The 17788-nt window shown below is 40.0% G+C and overlaps 1 protein-coding gene across 1 annotated transcript in view; it reads right to left on the bottom strand.

The window, feature by feature from the left end:
- PHEX (phosphate regulating endopeptidase X-linked) overlaps positions 1-11417 on the bottom strand; it is a 99851-nt gene extending 88434 nt beyond the window's left edge. Inside the window, exons 1-3 of the mRNA XM_021552941.4 lie at positions 11282-11417; positions 7028-7096; positions 5713-5874 (exon numbers count right to left, since the gene is read on the bottom strand). Coding sequence (XP_021408616.3) covers positions 5713-5874; positions 7028-7096; positions 11282-11393 — 343 coding nt within the window. The 5' untranslated portion in view covers positions 11394-11417. The remainder of the gene's footprint in view (positions 1-5712; positions 5875-7027; positions 7097-11281) is intronic.
- Positions 11418-17788: the final 6371 nt, after the last annotated feature.

Below are 17788 nucleotides of genomic sequence, written 5' to 3'. Positions count from 1 at the left end.
ATGTTGGTGATAGCCTCCGTTCATAAATTAAATTCCAATAATACATCTTACTCTTTTGAGTAGAATTGCCCTCTTCCCTACCCTGCCCTTCTGGCCTCCTAGTATTATGCTTTAGGATAACACATGTCATTATAATGTTAGGCAAAAGATTTTAATACACATTTTCAACAGAATGGCAGCATTACATTTATTTCATTACAATAATACTTTCAACATGTACTTGTGGATGTTTTTTTTTTTTTTTTTGTCAAATGGGGAATCATATGTCATGGATTGCTGTGCCTTCCAAGGCATCAATCCTGATTCTGTAAAATTACCCACCCAAACACAGCCAGGATGACACATATCATACAAACCCCAGGTTCACTGTAAATTTAAGGGAAATATGTGCCACATGTGGAACAGGAGTGAGCAGGATGCCCTGCTCAGGCTCTAGCTGAGGGCTCAGAGAAAGATGCCATTCGAGTCTCCACACCAGGCAGACGCTGTGGGAATCCTGCGGCTCAGTTACTGTGCTGCCTTTAAACCTCATTTAGGAACCAAAATTGTCTCCTATCTGTACTCATGGTTGCCCAAAATGACCCATTACACACAGTTTTCATTCTGAGCGGCCACAAAGCCTGGAAAAGGTCCTGGCTTCTCCACTTTTGACTTAGGTATTTCATTTTACCAAAATGCTATTAACTTCTTGCCTGGAGAGATTTACCTGACTTGTACCACTTATATTTTTTTCTTACATTCAGATAAATAAGCCACTATAGGAAAGATTTGGACCACTGAAAAAGTGTTTGTACCATTGAAAAGAGATCTATTTATTGCAAAAATGACCAAGCAAAACAGCATGAAGTGCTATTGATTTTTTCTGCCTTCTTGTTATTCAAGAGCAGTTAGCCAGCAAAATATTGGAGGCAAAACCATAAATATCCTCTTTTATTTGAATTGCTGCTGGTATTCTTCCTCATACATGGGACAGCTCTCAAAAAGCTCAAATAACTTTGAAGGAAACAAACCACAAGAGACAGGTCAGCTAATATGGAAACCTGGGGATGAGTGTCAGCAGCTGCATTACAGATTTCATGGGACACTTCCAAACTATCCCAGTGGTCCCAGCTGAGCACCAGCTGAATGGTGGGAGATAAAACCTAGCCCTAGAAGAGCCCTGTGGCACAGGGTCCTCTGTGCAGGACAGGAACCACTCAACAGCAACAACAACTGCTCAATACCAACTCCTGGGATCAGTCTGAAAGGATATCCTATAGTCAAACAGCATAAATTTCCAAAGAGATATTTTTACTTACTGGTTTTACTTATAAACAATTTCTTTTCCAAAGGAAATCATTGAAGATTATCCTGGGAAAAGTTGCCTATGCTGCCAAGATATTTTGTTTGCTGTCTGTCTCATGTTCTTCAGAAACCCACACACCATATCCTCCTAAAAGACCTCCATTTCTGTTTACCACATTTGAAATTCCTCATTTTAAACTGACTGGCATTCAGAAACAGCCAAACTACAAAGCTTAGCACAGCAAATCAGCCTGAAGTATGTGTCTCACTGGACCAGGAACACTATGGACACTTAATTTGTAAACCAGTTTCCACAGTAATAAATTAAGATTAAAAGGTCTGAAGACATGTTCACAAATGATTCACATAATTTAAATCAGCTCCTTTGCAGTGCTGAGATTTAGGAATGTTTATGGAGTTTTGTTTTGTTGTTTTTATTTTAATTTATTGCTTCCTGCATGGTCACTCACAGAAAGAAAAAAATAAGCTAGCTGTGTACCACTATACTTCAGAGAAAGGAAAAACAGCTTCTGGGTTCACCACCAACACTCACCACAGGCAATAAGCACTGAATTATGTGCCTCAGACCTCCACCTCTGAACAGTTCACAAAAAGCCACTTGCTTTTCAGTGACAAGACAAAAGCACTCCTAATACCTTAATGGAGGCCAGCAAATCAAAACAGAAAAATTCATCAGGAATGCAAATAGCTTTGCAGGAAATATTATGGTAAGTGGAGAAACATTTAATAACTCCTAGAGTCACTGCTGTCTTGACCTGACAAGAGTCTGAAGCTGAAGCTGTTGCAGATTGAGATCACTTCTATTCACACAATGCAGGCCACAGCCAAATGATTCTTTCCACTTTGAAGGACTCCAAGGACTTCCCCATCAGAGTCCTGTTGGGCACAGAAATGTTTGCTCTTTAGTCAGGTACTTTCTAACATGTCTGTGGTGTAGCTGAAAAGGAAAGGCTGGCTTCAGGTCAGGGACAATCTGATCTGGCCCAGAATGGTTCAGGAGAAGTAGTGGTACCTCAGTCCTCTCCAGGAAAGTTCTATAAGGAACAGTTCTATAAGAAATTTTAACCTAAACATGTCCCTTACCTAGGTTTGGGTCATAACCCAAACCACAGGCCTCTGCTTTTGAGGTATTTTTGGCTCTCTACAATTATCTTCTTTACATTCCTCCACGACGCCTGAAATCCTGCTGAAGGTCTCATCCAAGGAAAGACCTACCACTACTTTCTCCAGGCTAAAACTTTATTTATTTTGTATAGTCAGGAGATCAAAGTGAGTTACACATGTGGTTTGTGGATTCCTCTGAGCACAGAAAAATAAACCCAAGTGACCCTCAAACAACGTATAGAAAAGAAATTAAAGGGGAAATGATGATATGATTTTAGCTGGAATGCATCTTAAGACATCTAGACAAAACCATGGGAGCATAATATATATATATGTTTTCCTACCCCATTATAAACCCAAATCTTAAAAAAAGAAAAAACTATTTTGAACTATCACATTATGTTTTGAATATCTAGAAGAACCCCAAAATTAATGTTTCTAATCCTGATCCCTTAATAAGCCAGAGATATGCAGACAAAAAAATCTACCACCAAGAAGTTCTTAGCTATTTTCCATTGACCTACTGCCATTTCCTCTTCTTGGAATTCCCTATTAAGGCACCAAAAACCTTCACTGATACAGAAAATATTCTACCCTTTTTTGAAACTGACACCTGCAAAGCTGTATGCTCTTGTGAGTCTCAAAAAACCTCCAAAAACCCACAAAAACACACCAGGGAAAAAAAACACAAAAACCAAAACTAAACAAAACCCAAAAATGCACACACATGCACCAAAAAAAAAAAAAAAAAAAAAAAAAATCCCTACCAAACAAAGAAACCACAAACAAACCAAAACACCAAATCCAAAAGACATTGAAAAAATTGCTTCATCATCAAGCCCACTAACACCTAATGCAGGGCTCAGTACATTACATTACACAGCCACAACTACCGTTTTTTGGTAAGACAAAATTAATTCTTACACTTGCTACTCATTATCTACTGAAAGATCTTCTGTAGCAATTGATCCTGAACAAAAAAAAAAAAAAAGCTTTTAGAATATTAAATATACAGTTGTGCAACCTGTGTATATAAGTCTTTGCCCAAAACCCCTTTCTCCAGAACAGGAGTAGGCTCAGGAATATTCAGGGAACAGAAAACAGATTAGATGTCCAAATAGTTTCTTTTAAGTAACATATTTTTTTAATATATAGCCTGAATAAATGTTTCCATCTATATTGTACCATTAAAGAAAATCAAATATGAAAAATGTGTCTTTCTGGCCAAGCCACGTTATCATTTTAGAATTAATAGTTTTCTTTAATATGATAAGTATTTCAGAGCATGAAAGTTGCATAATGACCAGGTCTTTAAAGACTGGGTTTTTTAATCTACCAAATGTCAAACAGAGATATTTGCCATGTGGTACAAAGTTCTACTAAGAGTTCTTGAGAAAGGAGAGATTAAATTTGCTTCCAAGGTCTATTCATTCCTATAGCTGCTTCTCTATGCAGGAGTTCTTCCTCTTACTAAAACTGCTAGCAAGGTTATGGTCATACACAAATTAATAACGCAGTGTTGAGCTAATATATTGAAATAACTCAAGAGATAACACAAATATACCTAGAGGCTGAAGTTATGCTTATTATTTCAGCTGCCAACGCTTCCCTTTTTCCTTTTTTTTAATTACAAAGAATATATTTTGGAAAGTTCATGAAGTAAAAAGTTAAGGAGGAGATGAGAAAGGCTATTTTAAAAACACTCCTGTACACCAACCAGCATTTCACATCTTTTTGTCCCTGTCTGTGCCAAGGGCCACTTATTAAATAAATTTGTATAAACTCCCTTTATCTGATATGGAATTTTCATTAAGCAAATACTTCCCACTTGGATGTTTCTTTCTTTGTCTTACTTTTTTTCTAGCTATGTATTAGCAACTTCTAAAGGAACTGCGTAAAGAAATAAAATAAAAATCCAGCTTAGCATGATGTCCTTGATTAGGACCTGTAAAAAGAGGAAATTAAGGATGACAGTGACATCTTGCTACTCTATATTCAATTAAGACTGGCTTCTTTGTGGCTATGGTTCATGCAGGACATGCAGTTATCTAATACAGAACAATTCTGACAGCAGAACAATTAGAATGCAAAGCATAACTTAAAACAGGCTCTGGCAATACGTTTTTTCCTTTCCTTGTGGCATCTTCAGCAGACTTTAAACAGAAATCTTGAAATCATGTACTATGCTGAAAACCAAAACTTGTATTCTGAACCCAAATACAGCTTTTAAAATACTTAATGAGGTGAAAATTGGATACAATAAGACTGAAAAAAAACAATTGGAGAAGGGCTTTGGTGCCTACAGAAAATCCAAAGAAAAATAAGTGCTGTATTTAAGCATTAAATTCTAAAACTGACCTCTGTTCTGTGGTGAGCTCAAGCCAGGCCCTTATGTCAGTTACTCAAGGTGGGCAAAGCTCAAGTACACTACCAACAGTATTAAATCTTGCATGTCTCCCTTTTTTTGAATGACTCACTTCTAGACAAGACGGTAGGAATCTGGCAGGATTTTCCTGCCTAGCAATAATCATCACCCTTTCTCCCCAGCTGGTCTGCAGGGCTTCCTGGCGAGGCAGCCACACTGCAGAGTATAGCCCAAAGTCAAGTCACATGCAGACTAAAATACCTTTTTTCCTACACATTTCCACCCTGGGGTTATTTTTTCCTCCAGAAACACATTTTTAAGCAACTTTCTGTTTCACTGATGATAGCTCAGGTACTTCAGTGGCAGTCTGAATGGCAGTGGGAAGGAAACCCAATGCCCAAACAAGCTCCATCTCCGGAAGCCTGAGAATTGCCTCTGCCAAGGGCGAGGTGAGTGTACTGGAAAACATCATTCTGGTTTGGCCTTATTATATTCATTCCTGCTGTTGGCCACCGTTAGAGACAGCTTGGTGCCCTAGACTGATGATTGATTTTGGGACATTCTTACATGCTTTTGCTGAGCTTCTGGACTGTGATCTAACCATCTACTGCAAGGGAGAAAGAGTTAAATCCCCTTGTCTTTTCCTTTTGCTATACTCGGTATAATTTCATCCCTCCATAACTGGTAGAATTTTCAGAATTCCCAGCAGTCCTATTCTTTGTCCCAAATTCTGTTTATGTTAAATTCTTTATCTCTCAATGAAAATCTCAATTTTTAATTAAAAAGAGAAAAATATACTTAAAAGAGAACATCAAGTCAGGCTGTTGGATGTTATCCAGTGACAAGAACTGTGGAGATTTTTTGGTCATCTCAAACCCAGCCAATTAACAGGCTACAGTGACAAGCCAACGAAATACTTCTAGAAATTCTCTACTTACCCTTTAGTTTGAGGTCCACATTGTGTCGCAGCCAGGGATAAACACCATAGTTGGACATATCTTCAGGAATGGGGTTATTATATATCCAGCCATCACATGCAAATCGATAGAAGTTCTCACATGGATCTACAGATTGATTTATCTTGCTCAGGATGCCAGCAGCTGTAAAAAAAGACACCACATAGATTTTGTGGAACACTTTTTCCTAAATAGAGAATTACAGAAGGCTACAGTCCAGAAATTATGATTAATGAGAAACAAACAAACAAACAAAAACGACAAAATGTCTGCAATAAATCTTCTTGAGTGCCATACAGCAATGATGGCTGAACTTAGCACTACATGAACATGACCTGCTGGAGCCAGATACCTGAAGACAGGCTCTCCATTGTTGCCATGACAGAATTAATTGCCTGAGGAATTAGTAGTGTTACATATTAAGTTGATTGTGATTAGCATTTCAGTAACTATGCAGTGTTTACCTCTAGTTGAATACTGCACAAGCAAACAGATCAAATTCTGATCTACCATACACTGGAAAAGACTACTGTATTTTCAGCTCTATTTTGTGATTGCTTCCTTACCAGTTGCTATTGTCAGTGAAAGAGAGGTGGTAAGAGAGAGATCAGTCTGACAGGCCCAAGACTCAGTAGCTTTGCATCATAAAAACATCAAATAGTTTGGCTTGGAAGGAACTCTTAAAGGTCACCTAGTCTAACCTCCTGCAATAAGCAGGGACATTGTCAACTAGACCAAGTTGCTCAGAGTCCCATCCAGCCTAACCTTGAATACTTCCAGAATGGGGCATCCACAACTTTTCTGAGTGACTTGTGCCAGTGTTTCACCACCCCCACCATAAAAATTTTCTTCCATATAACTAGTCTGAATCTACCCTCTTATAATAAAATCATATAAAGTGTGTGTCAGATCTGTACAAAATCATCTCTGTGCTTAACAGTACACTTGCTAATTTTCTGATAACTGGAAAGGAAGCAACAAATTATACCTGAAGGTCTAGTCACTCAACATTTTTTTCCTATTAAAGAAAGGAAAAATAATCCCTATGGGAAACTTTGAGTCAACCTAGTTTGACTAGTATTAGACCAAATTAAAATCCAAATTTTAATTGTACAAAATAAACAAAACAGAAGCAACTTTAACAGTGACTTTTTAAAAAGTTTGGTGTTGTTGTTCTTTCTTCCTCATTAATTAAGCTTTCTGAGTAATATGTATAATGGGAAAAAATAAATGGTATAAATACCTCATTAACATACTATAATCATGATATAATTGAGATTATAAAATTGCTGCTTACCAGCTTCAATGCATTCTGCAGTCAAACAGTACTGTTGCTTCGGATGAAACTTTATGAGACCTTGGCTAACTGCAAAATGGAAAACCATAATGAGATCATTTGCAATGAATTTTGACAGCTGCAGTGAAATGTTGTGTACTTGATCATTCCAATATCAGTGCAGCCTCTGGTCCCGGTGCTTCTCTGACTTAGAAAGCACTTAGAGCATTAGATTTAGAGCACTTAGAATGTATATTAAGTAAATATTTAGAATGTATATTATGTAAATACTGCAGCTTGTACAAATAACTCCCCCCTCCTAGTCCCGCTTTCTCCTTCCCCCTCTGTGCTCACAGGCAGCACAGAGCAAGGGCTGCCTCTGCACAGTGCCTGGAGCAGCATCACTTCAGCCCTACTGACAGTGAGCACCACACCATGCAAACAATTCAGCATTGTTATCATCCTTCAGAGCTTGGAAACACAGGAGGATAGAATGGGTTAGAAGGGACCTTAGACATCCTCTGATTCCAATGCTCTGCCCTGGGCAGGGACTTTCCACAGGACCAGGTTGCACTTTCCATGGCTGGAAATGAAACAGGGAGCAGTCTCCCCACCCTCTGCAGGGTTTCCACATCTCCCCTGAGCTGCAGGGCCCACACTGCCCTGCAGCAGCACTGCCCAGCACAACCCAGCATCAACAGGATATTCCCAGCGTCTCCTAATTCCAGCCTGGAGCAAAGCAGATTGCAATGGGCACAAGGATAGACGTGCTTTATAAGGCACAACCCAGTTTCTGTCTGAATTGTCTCCCAAAAGTATTGTGATTGCATTTGCTTCCAAAAGCCTTGCTGAGAAGAACTGTGAAAATGTCAGTTAATTTTGCTCGTATTTTAAAAACATGTATTACAACTGCCACTGAAATTTAAGCACAGGAATTGCTAATTTCAGACACTGCTCTCAGGCAGCAAATATGGAGATAATTGATACTTGGGATTAGGAAGGGAGAATCCCATGGGATAGGTGAAATAGTTCTCATTAGATGTGCTCAGTAGGCATAAAGAAATGTCTCATTATATCCATTATCTTAATAATATAGTCCATGGAAAAAATAAAAAAAGCAAATAACACTAAGCAAAAAAAAACAACAATGGAATATATTATGGTACCTTAGCTTTAACAGTGCTGATAGTTCTAAAGCAATTTCTGCTGTAGTTACATCTTGTTTCAAAGTGATAGAAAAATATGAAATATCATTTCAGCCCAGGAATTTTTTTTACAAAAAGTCCTACAGCTAGAGTTGAATAGTAAGCTGTTTCTTCTCTTCCAGTCTCACAGTTTTAATGGCAATTAATGACAGAAATAGCTGGATTTCAATCCACATTTCTCAAAAAAATGGGAATGTAAAACTATTTCTGGACAGCTTTTCCACAGCTTGCATTGGTTTAGTGAAACACAACACCTCAAACACCTTTGTAAATTAGCCAAGAAATACACAAGATTCTGAGACATACTAAGGTTGTAATTGGAATATTGAAGAACAGGAGAAAATAGAGAAGTAGAGCTCTCCAGAATATGATTTTGAGCTACTACAAAGATGAACTACAAATAATGGATAATGACCCTTTTAATTAAGTGCTGCACTCCTCCCAGCTCACCTTTATACATGATTTTAATTTAGCCCTTTAGAATCTATCCAGGTCTTGAATGTTTGCTAGACTTTTTTTCTTAACAAAGCAGAGAAAGGAAGGAAAAGGCCAGACATCATTTCATGCTTAATCTGAAGCAGCCCTTGTGCTTTTGATACTTATAAACAAACACAAAGGACCATTTCAACTGGGAAACATTTTATCATTTTTATTATAATATTATATATATATATATATATATATATACACACACAATTTTATCATTAGAATAAATTTTTGGCAGTAACATTTCCATTTTAATTAACAGCTAATTTTGACAGAAAATCTTTGCAGTTTTGCTCTCTTGCCTTTTTATTGTTAAGATAACTATTCATGACATTATTACTTAGAGTCATGGTTATAACCCTCAGTGTTCTAGCTTCCTCCTTGATAAGCCTGTTTCCAGATTCTTAAACAAATACACACCACAACTGAGCTTAAAAAAAAAAAAAAAAAAAGGATAAAAGAAAAGGCATACAAATATACAGATGCAAATAATGTGAATGTTCCTGTAATGTGAGAAGCCTAAAGACTACCAAGTCTGGAGAAGAGGCTCTCAAATTGAGATTCAAAGCTGCCTGACTTCTCACCCAAGGGCACTGGAGATGAATCTGCCTCCTCCAAGGAGGAGGTGGCTCCTGTCCTGTCACAGCCCCCACTCCTACCACAGTGTCACAGGCAGGACCCCAGCAATGCTCCCCACTGAGGTCACAGTGAGCTCACAGCCAGCACGAGCAAGGAACAGTAAATAACAATGTCTGATTCACCCACATCCTCCTTAGACTTGCAGGAACTATGAGAAGAAAAAAGCAGGAGAAAGATACATTTCACTCCTCAGGCTGGAAAATTGATTTCAGGTGTACCAGAAACAACAAGTTTTGCAGACTAAATGAAAACTGAAGAAAAAAGGATATCTTGAGGTGCCATAAATATTTAATATGGACGGAAAAAAAATATGTCCATTTCTACAGTTAAATAAAACTTTTAAAAAAATAGCTCAAACTTACAAACAAAACCATGTCACAATGAAACACGGAAACATCTAATTGAAAAAATGTTAAACCAAAACAATTTAACCTTTTTTCCTTGGTTCCTTAGCTTGAAAAATTCAGACCATTTCCAAATAAATTCTAAAAAAATTTTGGTTTACCCAAGGACAGCATTTTTATTTTCTTAGCAGTTATGCCAATGAAAACTTCAATATTGAGCCCCTGCCTAAAGAACATGCCACAGGCGCACTTGGAAAACTGTCTGCAAGAATTAATATATTTGCTTGAATTTTCACACCTGGCCTATGGATAAAGCAGTTCTATCTCTGAGAAGCTGTGGTGATAAATGTCAATTACTTTTATTGCTCTAAGCAATAAACAAACAAATCTAGTGCAGACAAGAAGAAATAAGGTCTCTCCATTATTACTCTCTTGTGTTTATACTGCCTTCTTTAAGTTAAAAACTTTTCCTTTTATCTAGACATTTAAAGATTCAAACTCACTCATGGTTATAAAAAGTTGGCCTGAATGGGATCACTAACACAGAAGTTATTTTCCTGCAAATATTACAGAAATTGCTCCAGAGTAGAAAATCTCTAACCAAGAGTGATCCTGGTGCTTTAAATATTCTATAGAAAACCTGACATCGTTATGTGACTATAAACAAAGCAGACCTTTCAAACAAAGTCACAAGATCATAAAGGATTGGAGGAAAGCAAAAGATATGCTTAGAGGCAAGGTTTCCACCAATCTAGGGAAATCTGTGTTGATCTAAAGAAATAAAAACTTGCGAAGAATTGTTCCAAAAGAGGATCCAACTCTGCAAAGTTCTTACAACAAAGCTTCCTCTTTTGTTGGAGTTTCTGGACATATTTATACTTCTACTCATAATTTCAGAAGTGTAGGCATATGCTTTCAAGTGTTATGCTAACAAAACCACTCTACAGGTAATTCCAAATCTGGAAGAGGGAAAAAACTATTTCCTTCTCTGTTGCATCTAGTTACAAGCTTATATATCTAACAAAAATATTTCAATTTCACCCTAGATGCATTCTTTATGACTTCTGTAGAGGCAACTTCACAATTCATCATAGAAGAACAGAAAGATCTAAAAAACGTGCACACATATGCATAATTGAAGCTTTCTACAGGGGTTTTAGTCAAGCCCTAAATGAAAACCAAATGAAGGAAAACCCAAAAAGATTCCATAAAATATGTGCAGTACACAGTTTCATTTTTCAGGAAACAGAATATTACTCCACATCGGTCACAACCACTGAATCCATAATCAGCAAAATCTCACCTGCTTCTCTCTGTCCTGTGAAAGAACCCAAGTCTGGTCAGAACACATTCAACTGAGTATCCAAATTTAAATTCAGCATTCAAAACATTACATGAGTTCCCATTGCATTTCCCATCTCTAGCATTCCCAGAAGAAGAACTCCTTTACTGACACATATCCCTTTCAGGATAAATATAAAAAGGGAGGAAAGAAAAAGAGACTTAGATTTTCACCAAAAGACATCATGAGGCACAAACAGTGGCACCCAGCAGGCAGGCTGGGGAGGCTGTGCTCAGGTTAGTGTCGACGCTTTACTTACCCAAGAAAAGCGCGGTGCCAAGCACAACAGTGCCACTCACAAAGACACCGAGGGCGATCCGAGTGGCTTTGCTGGCTGCTCCCCTGGGCTCAGGGACTGTCTCTCCTTCCATCAGGATAGCCTGGGAGGTGCTTTCTCTCTCAGAAGTCTGGTTTTCCCCGGCTGCTGTTGTGTCAGTGTTTCAACTGTTCACCAACTGTGCCCATGAGCTCTCCTCCTCTTCTCTCCTATTTAAAACTCCTGGTTTTGGTCATGAACCATTCCTAGGCACTTCCTGCTCTCTCCCTCTCAAAGCAAAATCACATGTAAAATAAAAGCTGTCTCCTATGTTTTGCTCTGCCCAGGAGGAGGAAAGGCAAGCAGTGGCCACAGTTTGTGCAGCGCTTGCTGCCTGTAGAGCCTCTAAGAGCCAAGCGCTCAGCAGTTCCCCTTATCAGGGGTTCCGAACACGAGCATTTCACAACGTCGCCAAACAGATGTTTTAACTATTCAAAGAGCTGCACACCCTCTCCAATCAAAGCAGGATTGCTGACAACTTCTACAAACACAAGTCTGATGGAAGGGTTTTTTTTTTTCCTTTTTTGCACTTATTTAAAAAGACTAATTATCTGCTGACTAAAGTTTTCTCCTTTTAAACCATTGCTGCTGCATCATTTGGCTTCAGAAGAGGTACGCACTCAGCAGTCAAATCCCTTTTTAAAGCTTCCTAAGAACTCTTAGAATATCATGTAGCATTTTATTTCGGGAATTTGGTATGTGACACTGTGTGCCAAAAATCACAGTCAAGCAGCACAAAGCAATAATCAGCCAACCTACAGAAAAGTCCTGCTCTAAAAGCTAGATCTGTTTTTTCCTAGGCGAGATATTTCAGTCCTTGTGGGTACACAACACATTTTAAGAGATGATTCTATGCTTCCAAGTCAAGTACTACTATCAGCTTAGTGGAAAAGTATCAACTTGGTACTTTAAGATGGTGAGGGATTAAAAATAAAATCTTATATGGTTTTCTCAGTGGAGTAGACTTGATAGTCCTCTCTCCATGAAGCAAACTTTCTCCATTCATCAAGTAAAAAAATAGCCATTTCAGGGTGAATTCTCTGAGCTGAATGTGACAATCAGCCCTCTGAGGAGGGCGCCCTGAGGAGCTCTTCCTTTCTCAAGGGCTGGACTTACATACAAAACATAAGGATGCAGGGAGAGGCAGCACCATGCCCATGCTATCAAGAACAGTTTATGTTACTGAGTTACTTACTTTCATGGGGACTTAAAAGTCCTTATCCCAGCCCCCAACCATCCTGATAAAAAGTTGCACAAGCAGACAGAGAAGAAATGCATGTCACAAAATGTGCGTGATGGCAGTTACCAGCTTGGAGACTGAAAACTTTTTCCATGTGAGCACCTGCACACAAGTTGTCCTGGATGTCACATGGACATAGAGGGAAAGCCTAGTTTATCTAGAAGAAGACTAAGCATTTAAAGGTCTTGAAATCCTCACTTCTCATCCCCCTCTACTGCCTTTTTGGGGTCCTGCAAACAAAATGCCCTCAGTTCTTACTCCTGTCCCTCTTCACCAGCAAGCTCCAAGAGGGCACTCCCATCTCTGCTTGGTCCAGAACAGGAAAAAAAACATTTTCTCCTTTTCACCTGCCTATTATCCCACATATAACCCATGACTTTGACACCCATCAGCTGAGGCAGAGCGGAAAATGATGCTGCAGAACCAGGAGGGCCACATGCCTCCCACTATAAAAATTCCCACTCGTGTGAAGGACTCCATGGGTGTGAGCAGATACCTGGTTATAAGAAATACTCAGCACAAGACTGTTACCAGCACAGGTTTGGGAATGCATTTGTGTGACGTTGGTGCAATTGAGTCCTCATATCAGAAATCACTATGATCTCAAAGGGGCTGCCAGAAGGGCAGGGTATTGACAGAAGATCCATGGACATTGTGTGATATCAACACTTAAACCATTGTATCCATGATCCAAACACTGAGTAGACCTCAGAAGGACCCTTTGACAAGTATTTGCTGTTGGTTACCTAATGGTTTTTCTACTGAACCCCAACACTACAAATGCTGAGCTATTGGACCTTTATGTCCCCACAACCAATACTGAATTATCATATGCTTACTTAATCCCCCCATAATTTCTAAATTTCAGCTGCTTCCCCCTTGAGCAGTACTTGTATGTACTGAACATCATGCTCTATCACGTTTCACTAGCAGGATTTTGCTTTCATCGATTGTTGCACAATCATGAAGTCTTATAAAATAAGGCAAAGTCTTATAAAATAAGGGCCTTGTTACCCTCGTAAAACAATGGCTCAGGTCTGCTACTTAGGCTAAGTAGAAGGGAAAAATGGGAGAGTGACTTAGCTGGAATAGGGGTAGAGAGACGTGAAGCGACGTGAGAGCCGGGCTGCGCAACTGCCGCGTGTCCGCACCGCGCTGTTGGTGGTTGGTTGACTTGGGCTTGTTGTGCCTTAAAACTAGGTAAAGTGATAACCAGTTAACTGCTTAGAAAGGCCTGGTTTTTGCAATAAAGCAGGGCTCCTTTGCACTGCCTGGGGACTCTGCATCACTCTGCATCGTCACAATTGATCTCTTTCTAGGACAACATCAAGTCAGAAACTAAGAACAGTTTTCAACAGACAAAGCAGCAACCAGTTATTTCTCTTTGGAAATCTGTGTCAGGGGAGGAAGGAAAGGAAAGACAGGGAAGGAGCAGGGTGAAGCTGGACATTCATTCCCCTCTCCCAAACACAGGAAGTTGAGGAGTATGGGAACATGGAGCTACCCCAACAAAATCCAGCAAGCTCCAACTACAGGAGTCCTCTGGCAAATCAGCTCCAAGCAGCACCTAATCATTGTGGCAAGAAAAATCACAAATCAGCTGTCAGCAACAGAATGACTTTTCCATGTTTGGGTTTGTGGTCTTATTTACACTGTGGCATAAAGTGTCCTCTCTGCTGGCTGTAGAGCCTGCCTGCAGTCAATAACCCATCTTGGTTTCTCCAGCATGTAAAGAACTATAAAATTACAGCTAAACCATAAACAGCTGCAGGCAACAGCTGCAGAGGTCCACTTCTGGCAGTGTTTGAAAAGGTGCACAGAGCACATGTAAGTAAGTTCCTGATACTGATGATCTGTGACAGAAGCCTGTGGAATTTAATTCACATTTTTGATGAGAGTTCTAGGATTTGGTTGCCTTGCTCTTCTCAAGTCCAGCAGCTCTTTGGCAGGTACAGGACATATGGCCACACCTCCTGCTGGAACTGCTAACAGCACTCCTGGCCATTGCAGCCCAATAAGGCACTTAATGAGGCTATGCAAAGACTCTGCTAAACATTCATAAAACATTGAACAGAAACAGGGAACAAAAAATGCTACATGCTTCAAACCACACTTCATTCACTCAGAATTCCATCTCATCAAGATCCCACTCAAACAATAGGATCACTCTGGCACTTTTAACAAATTCAGGACAATGCACAAACAATTCTATCCATGGTCATATGCCAGAGCTGGCAAACCCTCTGGAACATGCTCTGGGCTGAGCCACATCAAGTGTCTCAGCCTCTAGGAAAGGTCTGTCTGTGAATATGTGTGTTTGTGTATGCACATAAACGTACACTCACAAACACACACGTGTGTGATATCCTGCTCTTCCACAGGCAGACACAATTCCCGCTTCTAGCCATTATGTCAGAGTCAGACGAGCACTTATCCGAGCTAAAATCAATAGGACCATGTCAGCTTCTCCTCACAGAGCTTGGCCCAAGAAAAATGAGGTTTAATTATTCAATTGATCAACAAAATTGCACATATTGCCCAGTTTTTACTGAACGGTCAAAACCAGTTGCATAGGTGTTGGTGAATGTCTGGAACAGCAAAACAGCCTGATGTCAGCACATGGCCAGCCCAACCTTGCTCAAAGAAATTGTGGGCAATGAGCCTAAGTACTGTAAAATAGTTCATCTTTCTAGCATTTAGATAACTTCAAAACGTATTAAAACAATCACTGATACTTTTTATACAAAGAGAAAAAATTCCAGTTCAGTTCTAGATGTAAACCCCAATGTAAGACAGGTAAAACACAATAGGTTACACCAACACATGAGTTACATTGCCTCAGAGGACACTGTTCCCATGGTGCACATTAAAAACTTGCCCTACCTGGGAGGTGTCTAATGCACATTAGTGCAAGTACAGCTTAACAGAAGTAGTCCACAATCACAGTGTCACAGCTTTGGTGATGTACTATTGAGGATTTTTTGCCCATGGTAAAAGGAAAATACAGCCACCATCACACTGATGGAAGCAGAGACACCAGACACAATTTGAGTGGCTTCCTCATGGAAGCCACTCACATGAGTGAGGGGATTGAGCCTTTCAGTAGTATATTTGCAGATGACACTAAGCTGAGAGCGTGTGTCAATCTGTTGAAAGGTAGGAGGGTTCTGCAGAGAGACCTGGAACAGTTGGAGGGATGAGCAGAGTCTAACAAGATGAAGTTTACTAAGTCCAAGTGCCAAGTCCTGCATTTTGGCCAGAGTAATCCCCTGCAATGTTACAGGCTGGGGATGGTATGGCTGGACAGTGCCCAGGAGGAAAGGGACCTGGGGGTACTGGTTGACAGCCGGCTGAACATGAGCCAGCAGTGTGCCCTGGTGGCCAAGAAGGCCAATGGCTCCTGGCCTGGATCAGGAATGGTGTGGCCAGCAGGAGCAGGGAGGTCATTCTTCCCTGTACTCGGCACTGGTGAGGCCACACTTGAGTGTCGTGTCCAGTTCTGGGGCCTCAGTTTGGGAAGGATGTTGGGACACCTGAGTGCATCCAGAGGAGGCAACAAGGGAACACAAGCCCTGTCAGGAATGACTGAGGGAGCTGGGGGTGTTTAGCCTGGAGAAAAGGAGACTCAGGGGTGGCCTTATCACTCTCTACAGCTCCCTGAAGGGTGGTTGCAGTCAGGTGGGGTTGGTCTCTTTCTCCAGGCAGCAACTGACAGAAAAAGAGGTCACAGTCTTAAGCTGCATCAAGGGAAATATAGGTTGGATATTAGGAAAAACTTTTTCACAGAAAGAGTGACAAAGTACTGGAATGGTCTGCCCCGGGAGGTGGTGGAGTCACCATCCCTGGATGTGTTTAAAAAAAAGACTGCATGTGGCACTTGGTGCCATGGTTTAGTTGAGGTGTCAGGGAACGGGTTAGACTCGATGATCTTGAAGGTCTTTTCCAACCTTGTGATTCTGTGATTCTCATAGAAACAGAGGTATATGCTGGCTTCATTGAAAGAGATTAATTAGTATGGGTCAGAGTAAAGGCTGTATTCCATCCCATTTCAAGGGTTTCACCCTGGGCCTTGAACTGTTTTTTTGGACTATGCAGCTGTTGTAGCCAGAACTGGGCTTTACATACACAAAGCATACTCAAGAAAAGCCCAACATGTTGCATTTGAAGACAGCTTGACCAGTTGTCATCAGATTGCTGAATTTTATAAATTACACTCCCTTGGCCACAAAAGCTGCCAAATTTCTGTACAGCAGCCAACAGAAACCACACTCTGGCACTACTTCATGTCCTTTATTCATGGGACAAATACAGCTGGAAATAAATGACTCTATTGTTTTCCACTGGTCCAGCCACATCACAGAAGGCCTCAGTGCATCTGTGAGAATGTGGATAATTAATTAGGAGTCAATACTGAGCCAACAGAATTTGCAGGGCTCTAAACAATGCTGGTGGCAAGCTTTTCCACTAACTGCAACTGTAAGATCACCCTGCAAAGCAGAAAACTTTGTTCTCTAACATTTAATACCCCCATTTTTTTTTTTTTCCAGTTCCAAGTAAACAAAGCTATTCTCATTACCCTAAGAATTTTTTCTCCCTGCTGCAGGAAACATTGCATTCTCTGACCAAAAGGTGCTTATATGTAACCTAAACAGTAACTGACTATGAAACCCAACATCTGGGATGCTTAAAGTTACGCCACTCAAGTTTGCAAGCTTTTTATTTGCTTCTTTTGAAAAAGCACTTTAATGAAGCAATACATATGTTCTCAAGCAGAAGGAACTGCTTTAGGTCTTCCGGCAATTTTTTGTCAAGAAGCACATTAAATTCTAGCTAAACCAAACACTATTCTCCTAAAGACCACATTCGCACTACAACCAGAGAGTGTTTACACTCAGCCATCACATGGGCATCCTTCCCATCTGTCATCCTGCTGTAGAGATTAAACAAGGGTGAATGCTAACATGAGCTGTAGAAAGGCATTTTAGTTGGGGATTAAGAAATACACAAGATACCCTGGCATAACTCAGAGCAAATTTTTGCTTTTTTTTTTTTTCATATAATCTAACTATGTACATAGGCTGTAAAGACACTGCAAAAGACATTGCTAGGAAATGTCACTTTTCTAGTGAATTGCTAGGAAATGTCACTTTTCCACAGCTGTAGGTGCACGGAGATAGAACACAAATATCTGTTGTTTCCTTAAAATATTG

The sequence above is a fragment of the Lonchura striata genome, chromosome 1 (assembly GCF_050655825.1).
Source record: "Lonchura striata isolate lonStrDom1 chromosome 1, ASM5065582v1, whole genome shotgun sequence".
NCBI lineage: Eukaryota > Metazoa > Chordata > Aves > Passeriformes > Estrildidae > Lonchura > Lonchura striata.
This window is presented reverse-complemented; position numbering and strand designations above follow the sequence as displayed.